This window comes from Rhinichthys klamathensis, unplaced genomic scaffold (assembly GCF_029890125.1).
Source record: "Rhinichthys klamathensis goyatoka isolate OS25496 unplaced genomic scaffold, OSU_Roscu_1.1 h1tg000196l_1, whole genome shotgun sequence".
NCBI lineage: Eukaryota > Metazoa > Chordata > Actinopteri > Cypriniformes > Leuciscidae > Rhinichthys > Rhinichthys klamathensis.
Genome location: NW_026606722.1, coordinates 1,409,928 through 1,432,987, shown reverse-complemented (window position 1 = coordinate 1,432,987; position 23,060 = coordinate 1,409,928). Strand labels below are relative to the sequence as shown.

Here is a 23,060-nt window from a genome sequence, read left to right as displayed (position 1 = left end):
AGTATCTGACAGCTAGGCTAATCAAAAATAGCGTGATTAAGTGATGCAATAAACTGCGGCTGCGCACACTCACTCCACGCAAGTTTTTTTATAATAATACTTTTGCAATAATGTGTGTCTCCTCTGACCGTTGTTCTGTCTAACATTAATCCTGGCCTGTCCCTGCTCTCTCAGCAGCATAGCAGGCTCATAATTGTAAGGCTGTCGTCCGTGGTCTGTCATAGGAGTAAGTCCGAAATGTCATTGCGATCCATTGTTTTCCTGTTGTTTGAATGGTTTGAATCGACCGCTCTCCCGCCCGTTACGTCACGCCCGCCACGCCCATTTTCAGATGCGGAAGTAAAATTCTCTCACAAAAACGACTCCAGAAGCCAATGTAACGTTTTTTTTAAGTATATTTTAAAGAAAATCTAATTACTACATTGTTTTTCTATACATTGACTCGTTGGGTCCTCTAACCTGCAATATGCCCTTTAAGGCTTGTACTCTGCAACAAACAATATTAACAAATCATGTATGTTTTCTTGAGTCTTTGCAGGCTTTGTTTACTTAACTGTATAGTGTACAATACAACTAACTTTATTTATTCCCTGGAAAATATCAGTTTGTCATTGTTAACACTATTATTAAAGTCTAAGCAAAAAGATAAAAATAAAAATGTATTGAAGAAAGATGCAGTTGGAGCTGTATTGATTTTGTGAGTGCAGCGCTTAGGAGTTGTGTGTTTCGGTGTGTTTAAGGTGTAGCATTGCCGTGTTTACTCGGGCTTAGCTGTGACCGCAGCATCCTGCCCATTAGCAGCAACTGTGTGTTTGTGTGGTTTGCTGGTGGGAGTCAGGTGCTAAAACATGGCAGTGGCCAAATGTTAGTCCTCCAGAGAAAAGCATACAGACCCAATGAATACAGCCTTGCAGTGTAAAACTGTAATATAAAAACATTAGAATACTCCAAAAACTGCAGAACGAACCAGTTGTCTTACTGCTAAGCTAACTTTGACATTTTTTATGTATGTGTCTTTTGAGACTTGGAAAACAGAACGCTGTGTGGTCAGAAGTCTCCGTTCACTTTTAATGTATTTCAATTCAGACAAGCATTAAAAACTGTACTTGGAGATATAAATTTAATTAAATAAAAGGTCACTTTAGTATACTGCAAGAGAGAATACTTTCATTACTATGTTTGTGTAATAAATAAATGTAAATGTATAAATGTAAATGTAAATGTAATGTTTAAAGCTGCAGTCCGTAGTTTTTCCTCTTTGTCGCCATCTCTGTTCGAAATCTGCAATTGCAGTCATTCGCGGAATTATCAACTTTACGTGGGTTGTGCCTCAGCACGTCACAGCGCGGATGAATCCAATGTTTTGAGGAGAGTGTGCAGCTGACAGTCACCGCGCCGGTGTGGATACTGGCATTCGGAATCACAGATTCTACTTTTTGGAAGTATGACCAACAAAATAATTTTCACCGGAAAATGTCATTGAACAAGTAACATCCACTTTTGTTCTGACCAAGTAAGGGAAAAAAGCATTGCAGTCTCTTTTTTTCTGTAGCCACTCCGAAGTCCGAAGTCTTTTACATTTGTCCCTGGTGATTGTCGTTTGAACCTTTCTGGATCCGCCATCAAATCATCGCCATCATTTTTAACCCAAAAAAGTTACGGACTGCAGATTTAAGTAAACTTTTAAAAAGGGAACTTTCCAAAGTCAAAATAAGTTTTATTTAAAGTACATTATAAAACATTATATTTTAATAATCTTTTGTTGTGCTTTAAAGTAGGCCTACATTTATTTTTGATAAGTGTTTTTTTTAACAAAACATACTTACTTGATATTTTATTTAAAGTTAATATACAATGTATAATCATACAGTATTTAAATACATGGCATAAAAGTTTAAATTGAAATGACATTAAAGTATATTTTAGTTTACCATAAATGCTGGTCAGTCCAGTTGGTAGTACCATATTTCTTTTATAATTGCATTTAATATATATCTAAACCATAATACTTTTTCATTTAATTGCAATTAAGTGTAAGAAAATATTACATTAGGTTTATACTTAAGTATTCATTTAATGTATATCATTTCCATATTAAGCACCTTTTTAAGTGTGCTTTGTCATTTTCACTGGCCACAATTTTGACATCGACATTTATATTTACCTCGGGGAAAAACTGCCATATAGATATTTTGGTAACACTTTACTTGAAGGGGTGTACATAAGACTGACATGACACCTTCATAACCATGACATGACATTTGTCATGAATATGAAGTAGGGTTTGCATGTGTATGACAACTGTCATTAAGTGTCTTTCGCTCAATAATGACATTTTGAATGCAAATATGACATTGTTTAAGATGTCTTTATAATGACATCTTGACATAAACCATAACATCATAACCTGTCAGTGTCTTTGTCATGACAACTTGACATTAAATTAAGTTAAACTGTCATGTGGTTGGTTTTGACACTGGTCATAAGGCCATTATAACTGTGTCATGAATATTTTTCGTGACCTCAACTACAGTGGTACAAATTGAATTTGTCATTAAAAAGTTATAATGGCTTCATGACAGCCAATGTCAAAACCAACCACCTGACAGTTTAATGTAATGTTAACCAATAAAACTAAGTGGTTTCTTAAGTTTGATAATTAATCTGCTATGTCATGTTTATGACAGGTTGTGTTGTCTTAGTAATGTCAAGTTGTCATGACAAAGACACTGACAGGTTATGATGTATTGGTTTATGTCAAGGTGTCATAACAAAGACATCTCAAACAATGTCATATTTGCATTAAAAATGTCATAATTGAGCGAATGACACTTAATGACAGTTGTCATAAACATGCATAAACTTCCTTCATATTCATAACATGTGTCATGTCATGATTATGAAGGTGTCATGTTAGTCTTATGCACACCCCTTCAAGTAAAGTGTTACCGATATGTTTAATATTATCTCATAATTTGGCAGCAGGTATATAGGCTTCTGTCACTTGCTGTCGGAGAAATGAGAGTGAGAAAGCGCAGCTGGTAAAGTGTATCTATTCCGCGGGAAATGAGTATTGGAAGTGTTTCAGATATAAAAAAAGAGAAGATTTTTGACAAGACTACATTGCACTTAGTTTATTTCAGTAGCATTTTTTTAAAGACTATAATTGAAATATTTATATATTATAAAATAAAATTCAATCCGCCATAGTGGCTTGTAGGAGTGACTGCGTTACACGCCACTGATGTAATGCGGGTTGGCGGTTGTTAATGTCAAGCCCTGTATATATGAGTGTAATGTAATCTTGACTAACAGTTTTGGAGATTTCAGTCTTACTGAAAGCAAGTAGGAGCTGACTAGACACAGCTGGACTGACTTGCTTCAAAAGGACTCTGAGGATACCCACAGAAGTCAAGCAATTCAGAAAAGATAAAGCTAAACCAAGACAAACTCCTCATAAACATTTAGTTTGCTTGGTTTTGGCGGATGACTGCTCATTACAAAGCAGGAGAACAGCGGAAGCAGATTGAAGAACACTCCCATTCCAGCGCTGACCCTATGTTAGGCTCTGCCTTTCTGCCCACAAGCGGGCTATAAGAGTCTATGTCTCAGGAAGAGGGAGGAACAGGTCCAGTCATGCTTCCTGTGTCCTAGTGCTGTTCCCCCCAGACCCGTCTTATCCAATCATCCCTTCATTTTCCCATGAGAAATGTCGCAGTGCACACAGACCTTGCCCTTTTTATATACCCTGTTTCAGCATGGTCTTCCTGTGAGCTATACCTCACATTGGCCTGCAGTGCTTTCCTTCCGTTCTGGATTGTTCTGTGACGCACACAACAGCTTTCCTGTCAGGAAAAAGCATGCAACCCCCCTTCAACCACTTATTCCTTTTTATTTCATTTGGATTGTAGCCTCTAAAGTATTTTTCGAAATAAAAAAATCAAAGACATTTTTGGGGAAAGCTTTGAGAACATGTATATGCTAGAGTAGGCTACACTTAAAAATAGACAACATTAACTTTTTGAACTTTCATGAAGTCTCTTCCTTTCCCTTCCAGGAAATCGGAGCAGAAATAGTGATGACTTTTGCACTCTTGTGCGCATCCAATTTTTTGTCCAATCAGGTGCTCTCTAGATTTAGAATGTCCCTCCACCTAATGCCACCTGCTGTGACTAGCAATAGCAAGGTTCACGAATGTGATGTAAACTAAGTGCACGCAATACATCCATAAAGGACAACACCAGACACTGAACAAGGGAAACACAAGGACTTACTGTAAATACAGACAGGGATGAAGGCCAAACAAGCTTAACATAAAAACCAGGGAACAATCAATGAAACTAATCAACAAAGAAAACTACAAAACTACTACAAGTTAAACAGGAAAGAGCAACAGAAACACAAAACATGAGTCCCGAGCTGGGTTTGTGACACATGATGGCGAGTAATGCCAGGGCAAACACTATTCAAATTGTGTTCATAAAATGTAAATTATTTAGTGAACATTTAACAAAGCTAAAACATTTTTACCAGCCTGACATCAACAAAATCTCTCATGGAAACTACCATCGGCCTTATATTCTCACAAATTGCTGTTGAATTGACTGCCGTCTAGCGCCAACAAAAACAGTTTTCTGGAAATTGGCAGCAGTTTGATGCTCTGTTACAGTATATTCAGTTAGTATTGATGGTGGTTGTGTTACGTAAATGCTTCTGTATGTCTGATAGCACACAGACCTTGGCCCATCACATCTCATCATCAGTTATTGTTGACAACAGCAGCCAAAGCAAATTGAAAATCTATTTCCTGTATTGCCTAGTGTTGTATTATGCTATGATTTGCTTTGTGAAAAGGAACTACACGTTAGCATAGTTTTTAAAAAGAGTACTTATTACGGAAATTAGATACTTTAAAAGAATATATTTATTTTGCTGGACATTTAATTGCATGCTATTTACAATTAAATGAAAATGTGGTATAGTTTAAATGTACATTAAATGCAAGTAGTTGAACTTAGGAGTGCTTTTTGTCACATTTAAGTAGAACATGTTTAAGTAAATGTAAATTCATAATTACTTATGTTGTCTTTGAAATTTGATAAAAGTGTACTGCCGAATGTACTGACAAGTGTACTCAAGTAGCCTTTTATTGCATTAATATTATATTATCTGCAAGTACATATTCTTTTTTTAATATACCTCTAACATTTAAAGCACACTACAAGTGCACATTCAGTAAAATTAAGCGCACTTCTTTTTCACAAGGGTTAGTCTACTCTTCTATGAGCCGCATATTACCCCTATGTTCCAGAAAATAATCTTGGAATCAAACAACGTGTGTGTGTGTGTGTGTGCTATGTCTGCAGTGGCAACTCCACACTTCCTGTCTGTTTCTTTGATCCAACCCATTACTTTTATCAAGCGATCACACCCCTAACACCTGGAACCAACAATGGTCTCTCTCTCTTTCTCCCTTCTCCTTGGTGCTCTTGTGTTGTCTTTGGTGTGGTAGTTTGTCTTAAACGTGGTGTGCTGGTAGTTATGGCATGCTGGGTCAAACAAGAGGCCCAGTCATGATGGTCTTCCAGGCGGCCAGCTGGCTCTACCACCCAAAACTACCCCTCCCAAAACCGCTTAGAGTTGTCCTTTATAAAAATACATACTTTTATAATGCCTTCATTCTTAGAGCCAGGCAGACATAATCACTGTTTGCTGGGCGTAATATGTGTAATGTGTGTGTAGATGTGCATGTGTTTTATATCAGGCTACAGAACTGTGATTGCTTATTGGTTTTAAGACTACATTCACAGTGTCTTATGCATATGTGCACCTGGTAGACTTTGAAATGAAAACAATAAATCAATACAACTGTCCCACTTTAACTTATAACTAAACATTCATAGTTCCTTAATTATATGTGAGTGGACCGTGCAAAACTCTATAGAGTGTTCTGGGTGTTTGCTTGCTGACAAAGTCAAAGAGCCCACCCCAAGTCCCTATGATATTCTAGATATATGGCTTGTGTCCCTCTTTCAGTGTAGGTCTAAGGGACTTTTCACCTGTTTTATTGTACACCTGGCAAAAATCGTAAGTTGTATCACCAAGTTGGAAAAGTGAATAGCAAAAAAATCAAGGTTTCCATAATGTCCATAGAGCATTTTTCCATAAATGCTGAAAAAATGTCCATAAATGTCCATAGAGCATAGAGCAAAAAATGTCCATAGAGCATTTTTCTTACAATAATCAAAAAAGTATCATAAGAGTAGTCCATATGATAAGAGGGAAATATTAGTGGCAGACATATGCTTGACTTTTAATTCACAAAAGGTCTGTGACGCTTCGTGTCAAGAGCAGATGGAAAATACCTATACATAACAAAACATACACATGCATCCTTCAACAAGTGCCTTTGACTTATCACATAGCCGCTCCTAGCTCAGGCTGTTGAATTCTAGTATCGTTTGGCACTGCCCAGTCTTGTGCTTCTTTTTGGAATGAATGAATTGCGCGGGTCGAGGGTGACTGATCTCACTCCTTAGGGCAGCAGATGGCCAGTGAGATGCACAAAGAAGCTCACAATGTGAGCGACTGCCATTCAGATCATCTTTTCTGAATGGGACAGGACATACATCCCACAATACCCTGGTTCAGCCCTCTGCAGCCCGGCGTCTGGAACCGACAAAGCACATTGGCTGCTTCTGTGTTCCGTGTCTTAAAAAGCCACAGTGTTCGAAGCATATCATCACACCGCCTGCTGGTACTTATCATAATGAAGCAGCCGTCCGCCTCCCTGATGCATCTCCAGCGCACTGTTCCTTGCTTCATTGAAGCTTGGTCGTGTGAAAGAAGATGGTGTTAGCGGCATTCAGTGCTCACTCTCGGGTTAGAGGTCATGGTTAGGGTGGTGTGTTTATAATCCTCCCCCAACCCACCATATCCATATCCTCTCGAGCTGCTCTGGCACCCCAAAGTTCCTTCTCACCCTTACCCCCTCAATAACGTTCACAGGATATGAAAATTCCCAAGTAGCCAGCAGCACTTCATCCTGCCACTAATAAAATGCTCATTATGGATATTTTCCAAATTTAGCTTTAAGACAAAACAATGCTAACACAAACATATATTCAGTCCAAACACTTTGCTTGGAGGGGTCGAGTTACTCAACCATTATGGTTCAGACAAAAAAATAAAGAAAATTGTGAGGAATTTCCTAGCCTGAAAATAAACGGTGAGGTTGTATGAAGTCTCCCCTTGTAAAAGCTTGTGGTGCTACGTCATGGAATGTGGCAGCAGGACAGAAGCATGAGGTCTGTTTAGATTTGGGGTTGGGGGTTGGAGTGGGGCTTCCCACTGCAGACTGCACACATAAGAGCCGACTGTGTGTTACTGACACATGCCCCTCCCTTCCTCTGTTTCTCCACAGATGAGCGATGGAGAGAGAGGGGAACAGCTGTGGTAGAGAGACAGTGAAGGGAGGAGGATCTCAGTGAGAGTCAGATGCTGCACAAGGCAGGAACAGAGAGAAGTCGACCAAAGAGAACATTGGGAAAAGAGGATGACCACTGCAAAGGAATACGTCTAACAGAAATATGAAGGAATATCTTTGTGTGCTTTGACAAGTGGCATTATAACAGGTAAAAGTAACTCTACTACTATACAATATTGTTGTTTTAAATGTGTGTGTGTGTTTTTGTGTTTAGGTGTGTGGATAGGTGGATAGTTGGATGGATAGACTAATGTAGACAGATGTATAAATATATGGAGTTAGGTAGGAAGATGGATGAATGGGATACTTAACTTTCAGCTTAATGTTTTGCTACCATTTTCCTCACAGATCAGAATGGGAAATACAGATAGTCAGTACAGCAGTTTCATCATCCCTGGTAAGGGAAAATCTAGCTCCCTAAAAAAAAAAGAGGAGGTACTGTCCCCACACTCTTGGTGGAGGAACTCTGAGAGCACGTCTGGATACAAGGCCAAAAATGGTTTTTCACCACACAAGAACAGCCAACCTTACATCTCCCGCCATTATGACTGCATTAAGGGGAGATCTAGTGACAAAATATGTGCAGAGAGCCACCAAGACAACCTTTTATTCCAGGGAAATGGTTTCTTTGTTGGCTGCAGACAACAGACTGGAGGCCTCCAGGCCCCTATGAGGAGCCCCAGTTCTGAGCTTAAAGACAGTAAGAGCAGTCCCAAAGTTCTTTTTCGTGAGGATGGAAGTCTGAGGGTAGAGTTTACCAATGCACGGAAGGAACCAGATGTTGAGCTGTCACTGAGCAGTTGTCTCAGTGGACCTGTTGATGCTACCCAGAGGGCCAGTAATGGAAGCTCTCTTAGCTCCGAGGGCTCATGGTATGACTCACCCTGGGGGAATGGAACAGATCTTTGTGACAACGTCTTCACCACTAGCCAGCCTTCAGACAACAGTAGTGGATATACCACACTCTCATCCACACGTACAGTGGACCTTGGATGTTTTAGTGGGTACACTACAGAACAGTCTGAGAATCATATGGGTAGCCTCGCCTGCCAAACCACAGTTCTTGCCAGTCAATACGCAAGCAGTGATTCCTATAGCAATGGGTACAATACAAACCACGCTGAGGGCGACAGTGGTATTGGGGACTCTGTGCTCCTTCATTTGGAACATAATGGATTATCTGATCTATACACAAACCCCAACATGACTGTGCCATTCCCTACCGTGGGCATCCTAGTGGCGGATCAGCTTGAGGACACTCCTCAGCTCCAAGCCTCACTGACCTCTTCCCTGGATGCAAACTCCCAAGACGAGAGTCAGGAAACCCAGCATTACACCTCACATACCCTCCCATGCAGAAAAGCAGTTCCTGATGGGAACACAAGGAAGGACTCGCTCAAAAGTCGCATCCGCCGCCTCAGCGACTGGACGGGAAGTCTGAGTAGGAAGAAGCGGAGGCTGCAGGTGAGAATTTTTTTTTTGGGGTGTATTGGGGATTAGCGCCTGTCTGTCAGCATAGCAGATCTTCCTGTTTGACTCCAAAATAATCATGCTGATGTTATCATATTAAAATTCCATCTACTATTCAGTGTTCTAGTTGAAGTTGACATTTTTTTCAATGCTGTAACATTCTTAGATGGCAGACCTCTCTGAAACAATGATTTACAGAAGTTTTAAAAGGGTATACTTGTTGAACTGACCATAATTTGCAGAGTTGTTAAGAGAAAAGTCAGAGGAAGGGTATAAAAGCTTTACAACATTGTGTCAACCTTGTAACACACGTACATGTTAAGTACATTTGTCATCCTCTTCTCACTTCATGTGCATCAGGAACCTCAGGAACCAAGTACTGTGGACTTTACAGAGGTTTTCAACTGTGGAGCTGGGGGCACACTAGAGGAATCCAGACCATTTTGGAATCCCATGTCCTCCCAGACAAAGGTGGACTGCTCTGGGTCCTTAACGGTCCCATTTGGCCATCAGAACCAGGGTGCGGCCCTGAGGCAGAACATCTATGAGAACTTTATGCAGGGCCTGGAGACTGGCAGTTGCAGCGGAACTGCTGATGGACCCCAGTTTTGGGAATGTGAAGGGGAGAGCAGCAATGGCTCAATGGGCTCCTTGGAGCAAATGGACTTCCTGTTTGAAAAGGAGCAAGGTGTTGTGCGGAGGGCTGGTTGGCTGGCTTTTAAGCCCCTCATTTCCCTCCACAAGGATCGCAAACTGGAGCTGGTAGCAAGACGCAAGTGGAGGCAGTATTGGGTCACGCTTAAAGGTAAGATAGTAGTCTTGAAAACAAGCGTTCACTAAATGCAGATTAAAACCAATGCTGAATTTTCATGAAGTAAAACATGCATGGCCAGTTAAATGTAATATTTCTGTTCTCAGTCTTAAAAAAAAGTAGCTGTAATAGATAGTGTGTCCTCTACATTATTAGAAGCTCTATCTCAGATCTGTTTACCTGTCTCCTGTAGGCTGTACACTTTTGTTGGGTGAATCCAATGGAAAGACCTCCCCAGAGCAGGAATGCACACCACATTACGCAGTGCTTGCTGAGGACAGTATTGTGCAGGCAGTTCCTGAGCATCCCAAGAAAGAGAATGTCTTCTGCCTCAGCAATGCCTATGGAGACGTCTATCTCTTTCAGGTCTGCCCCCTTTATCATATAATATATTACACAATACACCATTTCCACATTGTTGACTCTTGGCTGCATGTTGTGTCTTACCTCACACCTCTTGCCTCTTACCTGCAGGCTGCAAACCAAACAGACCTGGAGAACTGGGTGACAGCCATCCACTCTGCCAGCGCATCACATTTAGCTAAGCGTCAGGGGAAGGAAGACACTCTACGTTTGCTGAAGAGCCAAAGCAGAGCTCTCCTGCAGAAGATCGACATGGATGGCAAAATGAAGAAGATGGCAGAGCTGCAGCTGTCCGTCATCAGCGACCAGAAGAACAGGAAGGCTATTGAGAGCCAGGTAAGGAACAAAACGGATGTGTGTGTGGATGTTTATGCATACGTGTGTGGTTTGTTTTAAAAGATTAAAGGCCAAAACCAAGTAGTTCAGAAAGAGTGGTTTGCTAAATTGGGCACTTAAGTCATTGATGTTTCTGTTTGAATAGAAACCACACCACGTGCCTTCGATATATCTGAGAATGGTACATGCATTTAAACTTGAAACCCCCATTAATTTACTAGATTTTTACGTGATATGGGTTGTTGTTAGAGCATTGCTTTGCTAAGATGTTCTGTGTGATTTCTAGGGCATTGCTAGATGGTTGCTTGGATGTTATAGGTAATTCTTGGTCATAGCTACTGTGTCCTGGGTGTTGCTAGAGCTTTTTTTTGGTAAGTTTGGGTGTTCTGGGAGGTTGGGAGATTGCTTCCTGGCCCAAGTCAAAAGAGCCTAGGCCAGGTCTCCATGATATTCTGATCCCCCACATATAGTTCATGTCTTTGTTTCAAATTAAAAATCTCCCAGATGTTACATTCTTATATCTCACCTTTCCTCAATAAGCCACACAATTTAAAATACATCTAGTTGTCTAAATATGTCTATCGTGCATGACAAGTAAAGCGCCAAAGTCAAAGGGTATTTCAGTCACATTTCTCTCTCTCCTTTATCTCTGACCCACAGATCCAGCAATGGGAACAGAACCTGGAGAAGTTTAACCTAGAGCTCTTCCGCATGCGCTGTTACCTAGCTAGCCTGCAGGGCACAGAGCTGCCCAATCCAAAAAGCCTGCTAGCCACTGCTGGACGCCCATCTAAAATGGTGCTTGGTCGTCTGGGAATTTTCTCCGTCTCATCCTTTCATGCACTGGTGAGGATCCGTCACATGCTTTCAGGGTATTTTGTAAAATACCAAAAAAGACCTCATTAAAACAATGTACCTTTGAGACACACCACAAAAATTCAATTAAGATGATGGGGCATTAAGATTCTGAGAAATGTCTTAAATGAGCTTGTGTTTGTGCAGATATGCACTCGTGATGAGGCCACCCTGAAGAGACGATCTCGCTCTCATCCTCGAGGTATGCGGAACAAACGAGGACTACTGTTTTCTTCACAGAAGGGATTGGACAGTCTGACCAAACGCAACTGTGAAAAGAGACAGTCCCTGTCCCAGGTAAGACTGAAGTTAGTGCTTCTCTTTACAAGTCTTTAGTCAGAATGTAAAGGAAAGTTTGGGAACCTTGTATTTTGAGACTTGCCAAAACCTAACAATAAAGGATATAATTAGGATAAATAAAAAAGGAGCAGTTTCCCTTAAATTCTGTTAATCCTAATTGAAATGAATCAATATGTACAAAAAGAAGTGTGTTTGCATTAGGCGTCTTACTCTGAGGTTTACTGGCCTGTGTTTATGACTGAAGCACTAAATACTCGTTTAAGACATAGGCCTGTTTTACTCATTTAGTCTCACAGTAGCATGTTAATGCTGTCCACAGGTGTCAGGGTGGGAAACACTGTCACACTCACCGGATAAAACAAACAACCACTCATGAAAGCTTTCTCTAGAGGTCAAATGGCAGAAAAACACACAGTGGCCCTGTTCCTTTCTCCCGTCAAAGTGTTTGGGGGCTGTTTTGGAAATACTGTTTCTGGATCAGTTCTTGTAATTAAGCCCAGATCAGCATTCCTTCTCTGAAGGGCTTTTGTTAACACAGTGCATGAGCTTTAAATCCTCATGTATGATTATGTGGACGGCCTCACGTGAGATCGGAGCCAATCAGCGGTTCCAGTCTCATAATGATCCATCCTTAAATGGACCAAATCTGGTCAAAACAGCCCCTAATAGTGCATGATTCCAAAGACGGGAATTACCACAAGCTGCATGAGGTTAATTGCTGCAAGCTGGGAGCAGTCTGAGAGGAGAGACTGCTTGCGATTTGAGTGCACAAGACTTGCACCACACAGATGTAGTGTCTGATGCTGGGTGATTCAGCAGGGTTACAGGGGGCAGTGTGATTGTTTCCAGAGGGGTGAGATGCTTTAGTCAGAGTCAAGTCAGAGTTGTTGTCCCACAGATAAATGGCTCAGTTGTGGTATTGCTACTGTTCCGTGGATGTCCAGCTCTTGTAGACTTTTCGTAACTTTTTCAAGTATTAATATCATTCCATTATTGCAAGCCTTTGAGTTATGCCTATCGCGATTTGTACTTTAGCGATGTTTGCGATATTTCAATATATCTTGCAATCCTAACGTCAACTTAAGTTGTGATCACATTTGCTGTTGATCACTGAAATTTTGCAAACGAAATGCAGTCATTTTAATAGGAATCTGCATGATCGCGAGTTTCGAATGAGGGCGAAATAGTTCCCCACACAGATTTCGCTTGTGCTAAAGTTGTGGTCACACAAATTTGCCACGTTCACCAACGGAAAGCTGCTTGGTTTTAAAGTGACGTGTGTGAACGTTGCTACATACAGTACATCACTACAGACCTTTTTTTGCCCACAAAATATAGTTGAAATTTCGGCATCGAAACTAGCCTTGTAAAATACGTAAACCACACTTTAAAGTTTTTGTTGGACCATAAAAAGCAACAGGACATATTTTTGTTGGTTACTTGGTTGCTTGCAGCCAACCAATAGTGAAATCCCAGCCCTAAATCCTGTTCCTCATAACTCATTTCTAATGTATATTGATCATCAAAAATCTTATAGTATCACATAATGGTATAGTTTGTTCAGTGTGGACAGACAAATAGCTTGTCACCTGTCACTTATTGTAATACAGGTGGTTTGGACATGGATCAATGCATCCAGAATGTGTTGCGACAAGCTTTGTGAAAAAAAGAATTTAAGATAGCCAATATTTGTGTTATATGTCTGTTTTGAGTTTATTAGAATACTGTGTTGTTAGCTTAGCAACATGCTAACATCAGATTATGTTGTAATTGCAAGAAGAAGTCAAGTTACTTGTGCGCGTCACGAATAGCACTATTACCGGTAGTATAGCGTGAAGTTAACTGTATTGTTGCTCAAGAGTGTTTCAATGAGGTCCTTTGTGAGGTTTCATTTAAGTTAGAATACTAACTTAGAAAGTAGCTAGCTGCCTATGCAGACAGTGATGCACTTCACCGCTCGAACAAAGCTTATGTCAATTTTGATATTTCAGGTTTTGCTTTGAGTGCAAGGCATACCCTTGTCTGTTTGTATAGACTACATCCTTAATATAAGTATGTGTTTGTACACGCACACAGTGTTTATGTGTTAGCATGGGTGTTTCGGGTGAGGGGAAGCCATGTCTCCCACTCTGCCCTCAAGATTAAGGCTGATCCATCCGTCAGCTTTCATAGATCTATAATTTTAGCATCTTCCAGACCTCTCATTATTTCTCAGCAAACCTCATGGCTATTTCTGCTGTGATCTACAATCAGAATAGTATCAAAGCTGGCGCCTCAGATCGATGGCTTCTAATTAAGGCACAGAAATGCAGAACATGCTTCTTTTTTTAGCCCAGATCCTGCTCCGCATGTCTTATGACGTGTGTTAAATTTTTCTGTATATGTTTGTGTTTGTGATGCAGATATTTGAAGGATATTCCTCTGGATCATTTGGTCATACATCCACGCAAAGCAGCTCAGAGGTAATTACACCACTTTAACATTACTACACATCAACAAGTGAGAATCCATGTTAGCCCTTGTGAAAATGAAGTGCACTAAACTGCATTAACTGTGCACTTCAAATCGGAAAAGTGCTTTCAGATAATATAATATTAACTTAAGAGTCCACTTTCATGATTATATTTCAAAACAATTTTAAAAATTGTAATTTGCAATAATGTGATATTAAAAGATTTACTTTAAAAGTGCATTTTAAATAATCATCTTTTAATGATCTTTTGTTGTGGTTGACTAACATACTAAAGCTTGATTATAATTTTAACGGTAGAATTTAGATTTATATTGATATTACATTTAAAGTTAATACTATAAAGTATTTCAATATATGAGTCATGACACAAGTTTCCGAAAATAAATTAAAGTATATTTGAATTTACCACAAAGCGTAAGTACATTCAGCTGTACAGTACACTTTAATCATATTTCAAAGACAATAGAAGTAATTATGAAATTACATATAAGGTTGTACTTTAGTCCTACTTAAGTACGTCAAAATAGCACTTAAGTTCAAATAATGGCATTTAATATAAATTTAAACTATAATACATTTTTATTTCACTGTAATACAATTGCAATTACGTATTTCAGAAAAAATTACATTCAGTTTACACTTAAGAATATTCTTTTAAAATATATTATTTCCATAGTAAGTACTCTTTTTGAAGGTACTTTATCTCATATGCTATTATTGTAATTAAATTTTTTTGTTCTTACTATTTTTTGTCCATGCAAAAAATATCACTGTTTTTTTTTTTTACCAGAAAAGAAAAACATAGGTATGGCTCTGATGAATTGTATCATCGCACATATATTGTCCCCTTAAATTAGCTGCTTTTTCATAAAGAGCGGCTTGACTATTGTTTTATCTTATCAGTAGATTGTCCTCAGCAAGCAACAGTTTAAAAATAGCATTGTAAAGAAATCGTATGCTTTTGCGCTGTCAAATCCCCATATTGAGGCTGCAGCTGAAGGACAATAGAACTACACTGAAAGATCCTCCCCCATTTCTGGCCCTTTCTCCACCCCGATCTGTTTGCGCTGCATAATGTCAACAGATCAGCAGGTTGTTGTGACAGCTGTGTGAGTCGAGTCAGTGAAAAGGGACGTGACCCCCCTTTCTCCCTCTCTCACAGAATAAGGAACGCGCTAAAGATCCACAATAGTGTTGCTGGCACCTGGCTTTGACCCAGCATGAGCAGAGACAAGCTTAGGAGGGAATTTTCCCTCACTTTTGTTTGGAGCTGTAAATGTAATACGGTGTTCCAGCGTCAAGTTACTTTAATGTCCTTACTGAGAGAAAAATGCTGAGTGAAGTAACAAAATGACAATCTCCTAACATGTTTGATGATTTAGACAACTTGCGTACTTGAGTGGGATTTTATTTGGCCTGATGAGATTTCAAAAAACCGGTGCGATATTAACAACCTGTTTTGTAGTGAAATATTTAGTTAAATGGTGCTGTTCTTGACATTGTTTTGACTTGAAAATCTATTTTCTTATACACAGGGAATCAAAACTGAAAATTAAATTCATTACACCCAACATACTTTTAAAAAGAGCGCTCATTAGGATATAATTTAAAAGGATAAGTGAGAATTCAATGTAATGTTTTATGTAATGTTATGTAATTGGACTTCACCATCTATCTATACTAGAACTTTAATCACTTTTGGTCCTTTTCTATGCATCAGCAGAAGCTGGACGTCTTCACCAAACTGCATTTACCAGCGCCACCTGAAGGTCACCCGTGGGACTGCAGTCTGGAAAGCCGGGCTTATATGCTCATGCCGGACGGTCAGGTCATCAACGTGCCGGTCAAACGGGACTCTCTGGTTTCTGATGTTCTCTCATTGGCGTGCAAGGTAATCCATCAGTCACCTCTCAGAGATCGTGACCTGGACACATGAACAAATAAAGTTTGCATTTTTTGTCGTTTGTGGTCTGGTTCAGACCTCATGAAGTGGCAGGAAGACTCCACACTAGCTTGAGGTCATCACAGGATTCATATTACTTTGAGATCATTCAATAAATCATTACACATTCTGTGCTCCATAATGCTCACCATATGAATATAATAATGGATGGTTTTTTTTAGGTAAAGCAGCTTGACCCGGCTCTGCACTGCCTGCACATGAGGAGACATTTGGGACAAGATGTGGAGAGACGCACTGCAGCGCCAACAGACCTGCTGAGGACCCTGGTGAGACTAAAACACACTTTATAAAGCAGATTGTTCAAGCTAAACTCTAGCCCCTGGTTTCACAGACAAGACTTAAGCAAGTCACAGACTAACATGCATGTTCACTTACATATCTTAAAATATTTTGTCTCAAGATGCACACCAGTAATGTTTAATGTTTTCTAAGGCATGTTTATCAAAGGTATTAAAATGGCCTAATTAAACTAAGGTGTAATCCTGGCTTAATCTAAGCCCTGTCTGTGAAACCGGGGCTATATATGTATTAGCATTGACTCCAACAATAACTAGACCAACACTGGCCATCTAAAGCTAGACTGGAAGTTAAGCAGGTCCAAACCGGTCCAAAGTAGTTGTTTTTTCCCCTGTTATACACACTTATTTCAAAAACCTAGCTGTATTACACCGCACAATGATGTCCTGCTCTTGTTTAACAGGTCTATGATGAACTGGAAATTTGGCCTCTCAATGTGTTGACCTTAAACATGTCCCGTCCGGACACAACCATAGACTTTGGTGAGTAAATGATTAAAAAGGTCTACTTTTTTATGAATTATTTCTTTAAATTTGCCAGTGTGTTGATTGGCTGAAGATAAATAGATTAAATCCGACGTCTCTGCAGGTTTCGCGGTCACGGGTCACGTGGATGGCGCCAGGAGAAGTCACGTCTACGTGAGCGAGGTGAATCCTGAAGGCCTGGCGTTTATCCAAGGTAACATTTCAATATTTCCTTTGCCTCGATGAAATGTCAAATGTTCTGAATGATGTTGGGATTTATGTGTATGACGTGTTTTGTCTTCGCAGGTCTGAGAGCAGGAGATGAGATCTTGACTCTCAATGGCGCGAGTGTGGCTTCTCTCGACCTCGGCCTCATGCAGAGCTTCTTCAGCCAACAGGATCTCCATCTTGTCCTCAGACGTGAGGAAAACAGCTCAGATGAGCAGAGCTCTGTTTGGCCGGACTGTGACCCGAGTGAACCGGATGCGGGCCACATCCTTCACCTGGAGCAGTGGACCACTGGTAGGACAGCAGCTGTCGGTGTAATGCACTGTGAACACTACCGTTCAAACGTTTGGGGTCGGAAAGATTTTTTTATGTTTCTGAAAGAAGCTTCTTATGCTCACCAGGACTGCATTTCTTTGATACAAATACAATAAACAGTAATATTGTGAAATATTATTCAAATTTGTGGTCACACTTTAGATTAGGGTCCAATTCTCACTATTAACTATGACTTTTGCCTCAATAAGCTTCTAATCACTGCTTATTAATAGTTGTTAAGTTCTGGTATTGGGTTGGATTAAGGGATGTAGAATATGGTCATGCAGAATAAGGCATTAAAGGTTCTCTAAGCGATCCTGGGTGACGTCACTTCTTGTTGACGTTCGAACTATTGTCAAACAAAACGGAGGCTAGCTAGACCCTCCCTCCTCCTCATCCGCACACTAACCCCCCAAACCACACCCCCAAACCCTTCTTGTCGGTCATTGGCTGGAACAGTTTGTTATGTTTTGGGGAGCGGGTCGCTGCAGTTTGTTTTTGGTGCTGTTTGTGAAGCATGGGCTGTCTACAGAGATCGCGTTTCTTTACAGTGTGTTCAGGGGACAGGCAGCCAGCGGATAGTGAGGAGATGTTTGCTGTATGTGACAAAAAATGTTTTGGCCTAAAAAACACATGACATCGCTTAGAGCACCTTTAATATGTGCTTTATAAGTAATAATAAACAGTCAATATCCTAGTAATACACATGCTAATAAGCAACTAGTTAATACTGAGAATTGGATCCTAAACTAAAGTGTTACCGAACTTTGTTCTCTTTTAATATATTTCAAAATATTAGGGATGCACTGATATGAACATGTTGGCCGATACTGATAATCGATTATTCTTTATATTTGAAATATATATATTGTCCGATAAATCTAAATCCAAATTTGTATATAATTTTTGAGAGCCTGATTACAAAAACAAAAATCTCACCATTAAAATCCATGACCCAAGCACACAATTATGATGTTCTCGTTATAATTTTATGTATAGACTATATGACAGACTTCACATTGAAGTGATTCCGATCATATTTCCAGCAATTCAAATCCATCATGGTGAACAACGCGCAGTTGAAGGAAATAATACCGGATTATTAATAGAATAATACCGAAAACATTAAAAATGATCAAATATTGGCCGATACAGACATGGTGGCCGATATATGGTGCATCTCTACAAAATGTAAGTTATTCCTGTGATGCAAAGCTGAATTTTCAGCATCATTACTCCAGTCTTCAGTGTCACATGATCCTTCAGAAATCACTGTAATATATTGATTTAGTAGTGTCAGACTCGGACGTCAAGCCCACAGCCGAACATCTGATGCATAAGTTTTACACGCCGGTCTGTTATTGTAGGGACATTGACGTTAACTGTGACTGGTTGCATCACATGTCATTCAGACGGCCTCTTGGCGGTCCTTGACCAATGAAAGCTGCTCTGGCTACACGAGACTATGGATTTAGTGCTCATGTGCAGCTAGACATTGACAACAGTTGCATTTTTGCGGAAACCTTGATAAAAAAATAAAAATCTGGATTCTTTGATCACTAAAAACTGATCACAAAAGAAAACAATCTTACTGACTCCAAACTTTTGAATGGTAGTGTATGTGCCACTTACATCTTTGCATGTGCCCTGCTATTGCTGCAGAAACCCTACATGACCTGCAGAGGGCGACACACGTCTCATTTGCCGTATGACTTTTTTTTGGGTTCTATATATTAATGCAAGCTATTTCTAAGTGTCATGCGCCTTTTTTATGGGGGGTGGGGGTCTATCAGTGGTCCGAACCTAGTGCCCCTTTTCCTAATTTAGTGCCCCTTTCCTTAAAAAAAAATGTATGAATATATTTTATTTCATATTATTTTATTTTATATTTAATTTAATTTTATATTTAATTTAATTATTTACTTATGTAATTTTTTTAATTACATTTGATTTATATTTTATTATATAATATTTCATTTGATTTTATATTTCCTTAAATATTTCCTTAAATAATTTTTCTTATAACATTTTATTTATATTTTATTTAACATTATTTCATTTTATATTTAGTTATATATATATATTTTTTTTTATTTAAATTCATATTTAATTCAATTATATTTTATATTTCATTTAATTTGACATTTAATTTTATATACTTTTATATTTAATTTTATTTACATTTTTTATTTTATTTTATTTTGGAAATACCATTTCAAATCAATTTGGCCAGCCGTCGACCTGAAAGCGCAGACTGCCTGCAGGGCTTGTGGATGTCTGAGACTGTGGACGGCCCCTGGCTCTTTATACACAATGAAATGACTCCCGCTGTTTTTATGATGAGAACCTAACGACGGACGACTTGTTTCACAGCATGATGCTGTCAAAATGCCCAGACATAAACTATTACACCACAGGGCCGTTCACAGACAACAAGGATGTTATTCCCTGCAGGATGGTGTTTCCTGAAGAGGAAATGTTTGTAACATTATTTTAACCGTAAGCATAGTACATTAGGTTTTTCAATTTGCTGCGATGCCAAGCTTTGTAGAATCCGACACAAGAGTCCTGCCTGCAGATTTAGTGAGTTCAGATCAATGGCGGTTAATAAAGGTCAAACGCTCGGCCTCTCCCAAGAGAGTCAATGATCCTCGAGTGTGTTTATATCACTCTCTATCCCCGTGACCCATCATGTCTTACTTAGATAAACAGCCTACTCTTTCAACATCTTTTCCACCTCTTTCTCTCCCTCAGATCCATCTCAAGATCAGGAATTTCCCGAGGGCTCGGTGGCGCCTGCTTTGGAGGAGGTGAACGATAAGGCCGAGCGCGGCGGGAAGGTAAGCCGAGGGAATGTCAGAGATTTAGGAGGTGTGTGAGCTGCTTGTGTTGAGAGACTGGCCGGTGTGATCAGGATTACAGACGGAGAGAGAGCCGTGTTTAACTGAATTCCACAGCTCTTACTGCACACTTGGCATTCGCAAACAATATCATTTGACTTTAATTACATCGGCAGGTTTAAAATGTACACCTTAGAAATGGACTGTTGGAAACTTATAGGCTTAGCAACATGTTAAGATTAGCATCTTCCTGCAGTGGACAGTGTGTTTTGGTCCGGTGTCATGTGGTCATGTGTCGTTCGGTGAGTCAGAAAAGTGCAGATGAAGGGAATTCCTGTCCTCTTCCAGCTGTCATCACTTCATCAGACCCTTAAGGAGATGTTGGTGGGGCTGCTGGGTGACGTGAGCGTGTGTGTGAGGTGTGAGTGTGTCTCACTGGTAGTGACATCATTTCTCAGGCGCTTTTTTCGTTGTTTTTGTGGTTATGATTGTGTGCAGACTTGGTAGCACTTCATCATAGTAACTTTTAATAATATGTGGACCACAAAACCAGTCACATGGGTCAATTTTTTCGAAATTGAGATTTATACATCAAGCTTTCCATTGATGTATGGTTTGTTAGGATAGGACAATATTTGGCCGAGATATTAAAATATCTGGAATCCGAGGGTGCAAAAAAATCGAAACATTGAGAAAAATCGCCTTTAAAATTGTACATTTATGTTGGCGATTGTGCTGCATTCACTCACAAAAATAAATGTTTTATATATTTACGGTAGGAAATTTACTAAATATCTTCATGGAAGATGATCTTTACTTAATATCCTAATGATTTTTGGCATAAAGGAAAAATCGATAATTTTGACCCATACAATGTATTGTTGGCTATTGCCACAAATATACCCGTGCTACTTGTGACTGGTTTTGTGGTCCAGGGTCACATATACTAAACTTTATTCATTATATATAAAAACTCAAATATAAGTTAGCCATTTGTAGTATGCATTTGGGGCAGCAATTTCTGCATATTAGAATGATTTCTGAAGGATCGTGTGACACTAAAGACTTGGAGTAATGATGATGCAAATTCAACTTTGCATCACAGAAATAAATCATATTTTAAATTATATTAAAATATAAAACCATTATTTTAAACTGTAATAAGATTTCACAATATTACAGTTTTTTTTCTGTACTTTCGATCAAATAAAATGCAGGCTTGACGAGCATAAGAAACTTGTTTTAAAAAACATTTAAAATAGTATTGTTTCCAAACTTTTGAGCATATATAAGACAAAATGTATTTTTCCTGGAATATTTGCTCTTTTAGCGTGTATATAAACTAAAACGTATATATTGTTTAATTTTTTTATATAAAATCTTACAATTATTAGATTTATAAAAGATAATTGTTATAAAATATATTTATTATAACTACAAATAACTCAATTTATCTAAGTTACATTTTAACTTCATATTTAAAGTGTTTTGTTTTTAGAATGTACATTTTGGGGTACAAGACATTTTGTGTGGGATTATAAAGAATTAAACATTTCATTAATATATACATTTAATTCATATGTACATTTAATTCATACATTTAGAAATCCTTATCCTTAGAAATAATATTTTCAAGCGTTATCATTAAGTGTTGTATAACTTGTGTTTCTGCCTATTGGATGCACTCAGAGACTCTGAGTTTTATCTCATGTTGTTGTGTTCTAGTGGTCTATAATTACAGTAGGCCTTGAAATGATCTTAATTGTGCATTGTGTGTTAAAATAGGAGAAACGTTCACAAACACACTCATCTATGACCTTAAAAAACTCTGATTGTATTGAGTTTTGAAGAGAGTGAATATTTCATTTGTTTTTTTATAATGTGTTTTTTTCCCCATCCTTTACGTGCAGAGAGCAGCTCTGCAGAGCCGCCCAGAGGGATTTATCAGTTTGTCAGCACTTTATTACACTCTGACAGCACAGATTACGATGACAAATGGCTTGAATTTTCACCGGTGATGCTGTTTTTTGAAGGTGCACCACATGCGCTCTGGAGATAAAGCCTTCCGTAGAGCGTTTGCATTTTTGAGTCAAGCTTTGAGTCAACATTTCTTGCCCACGGGCACTGCGCTGGAGCCTGTCTCTAATGGTTCGGTTGTTTTACTCAGCAGTGGTGGATTGTATTAATTATTGATCTATTGATAACCAGGTTATTGATACAGCATTGAGTGAGTGAATGTGAGTGAGAGCATCGTTCATAAAGGTTTTGGGTGATGGCCCCAGACACAGGCTGTGTTAAAATCCCTTTGATTCCAATACAGTTAGATTCAGTCAGCGTGTAAAGCTTTAAACACACAGTTTAGCATTTATTAAATATAAATATCTGTTTGCTTTTTAAATGCAATGAAATTGCATAGAGGCTAAGGCACCACTTTTATCACCATAAAAGTAATCTACATGGCTCATGTAGACTCAAAAGTGATGGATTTACAAGATTTAACAATATACTTCGATTCCACATCAATCAGATAACGTTGACATCATCGAATTAAGATATTTTGACGTGACCGAATTAAGTAAATAAATAATCAAAGTGATTTTAAGAACTAACGAACATTTAACGAGCAACGGCACATATTAGCATGCTAAATGCTAACTCTGCCCAAATACTATGATTGAGTAAATCGGACAATGTATTCTACATCGTCTTAAGTCACACCACAAGAAACATTAAAAACTACTTACCTGTGATGGCGGCTGATTTTCGGTCCCGTGTTTCTAGGGAATATCCCGGACGAGCCCCCAGATCTCTTTTGTTGCTCACAGAGCTTATGGAAAAGCCAATGGAAAAATCAAATTG

The 23,060-nt window shown here is 39.0% G+C and overlaps 1 protein-coding gene across 2 annotated transcripts in view; it reads left to right on the top strand.

The window, feature by feature from the left end:
• The window catches only part of LOC130096020 (rho guanine nucleotide exchange factor TIAM2), a 61,916-nt gene that overhangs the window by 30,317 nt on the left and 8,539 nt on the right, over positions 1-23,060 (top strand). Inside the window, exons 2-15 of one of the 2 annotated variants that reach the window (XM_056262641.1) lie at positions 7,424-7,634; positions 7,835-8,950; positions 9,317-9,761; positions 9,961-10,133; positions 10,242-10,466; positions 11,127-11,312; positions 11,469-11,618; positions 14,024-14,083; positions 15,818-15,985; positions 16,219-16,323; positions 16,758-16,836; positions 16,943-17,032; positions 17,125-17,340; positions 20,116-20,201. In XM_056262641.1, the coding sequence (XP_056118616.1) occupies positions 7,841-8,950; positions 9,317-9,761; positions 9,961-10,133; positions 10,242-10,466; positions 11,127-11,312; positions 11,469-11,618; positions 14,024-14,083; positions 15,818-15,985; positions 16,219-16,323; positions 16,758-16,836; positions 16,943-17,032; positions 17,125-17,340; positions 20,116-20,201 (3,093 nt within the window). In that variant the 5' untranslated portion in view covers positions 7,424-7,634; positions 7,835-7,840. Of the gene's footprint in view, positions 1-7,423; positions 7,635-7,834; positions 8,951-9,316; positions 9,762-9,960; positions 10,134-10,241; positions 10,467-11,126; positions 11,313-11,468; positions 11,619-14,023; positions 14,084-15,814; positions 15,986-16,218; positions 16,324-16,757; positions 16,837-16,942; positions 17,033-17,124; positions 17,341-20,115; positions 20,202-23,060 lie in introns of both variants that reach the window. The other variant, XM_056262640.1, reaches the window with a different exon arrangement.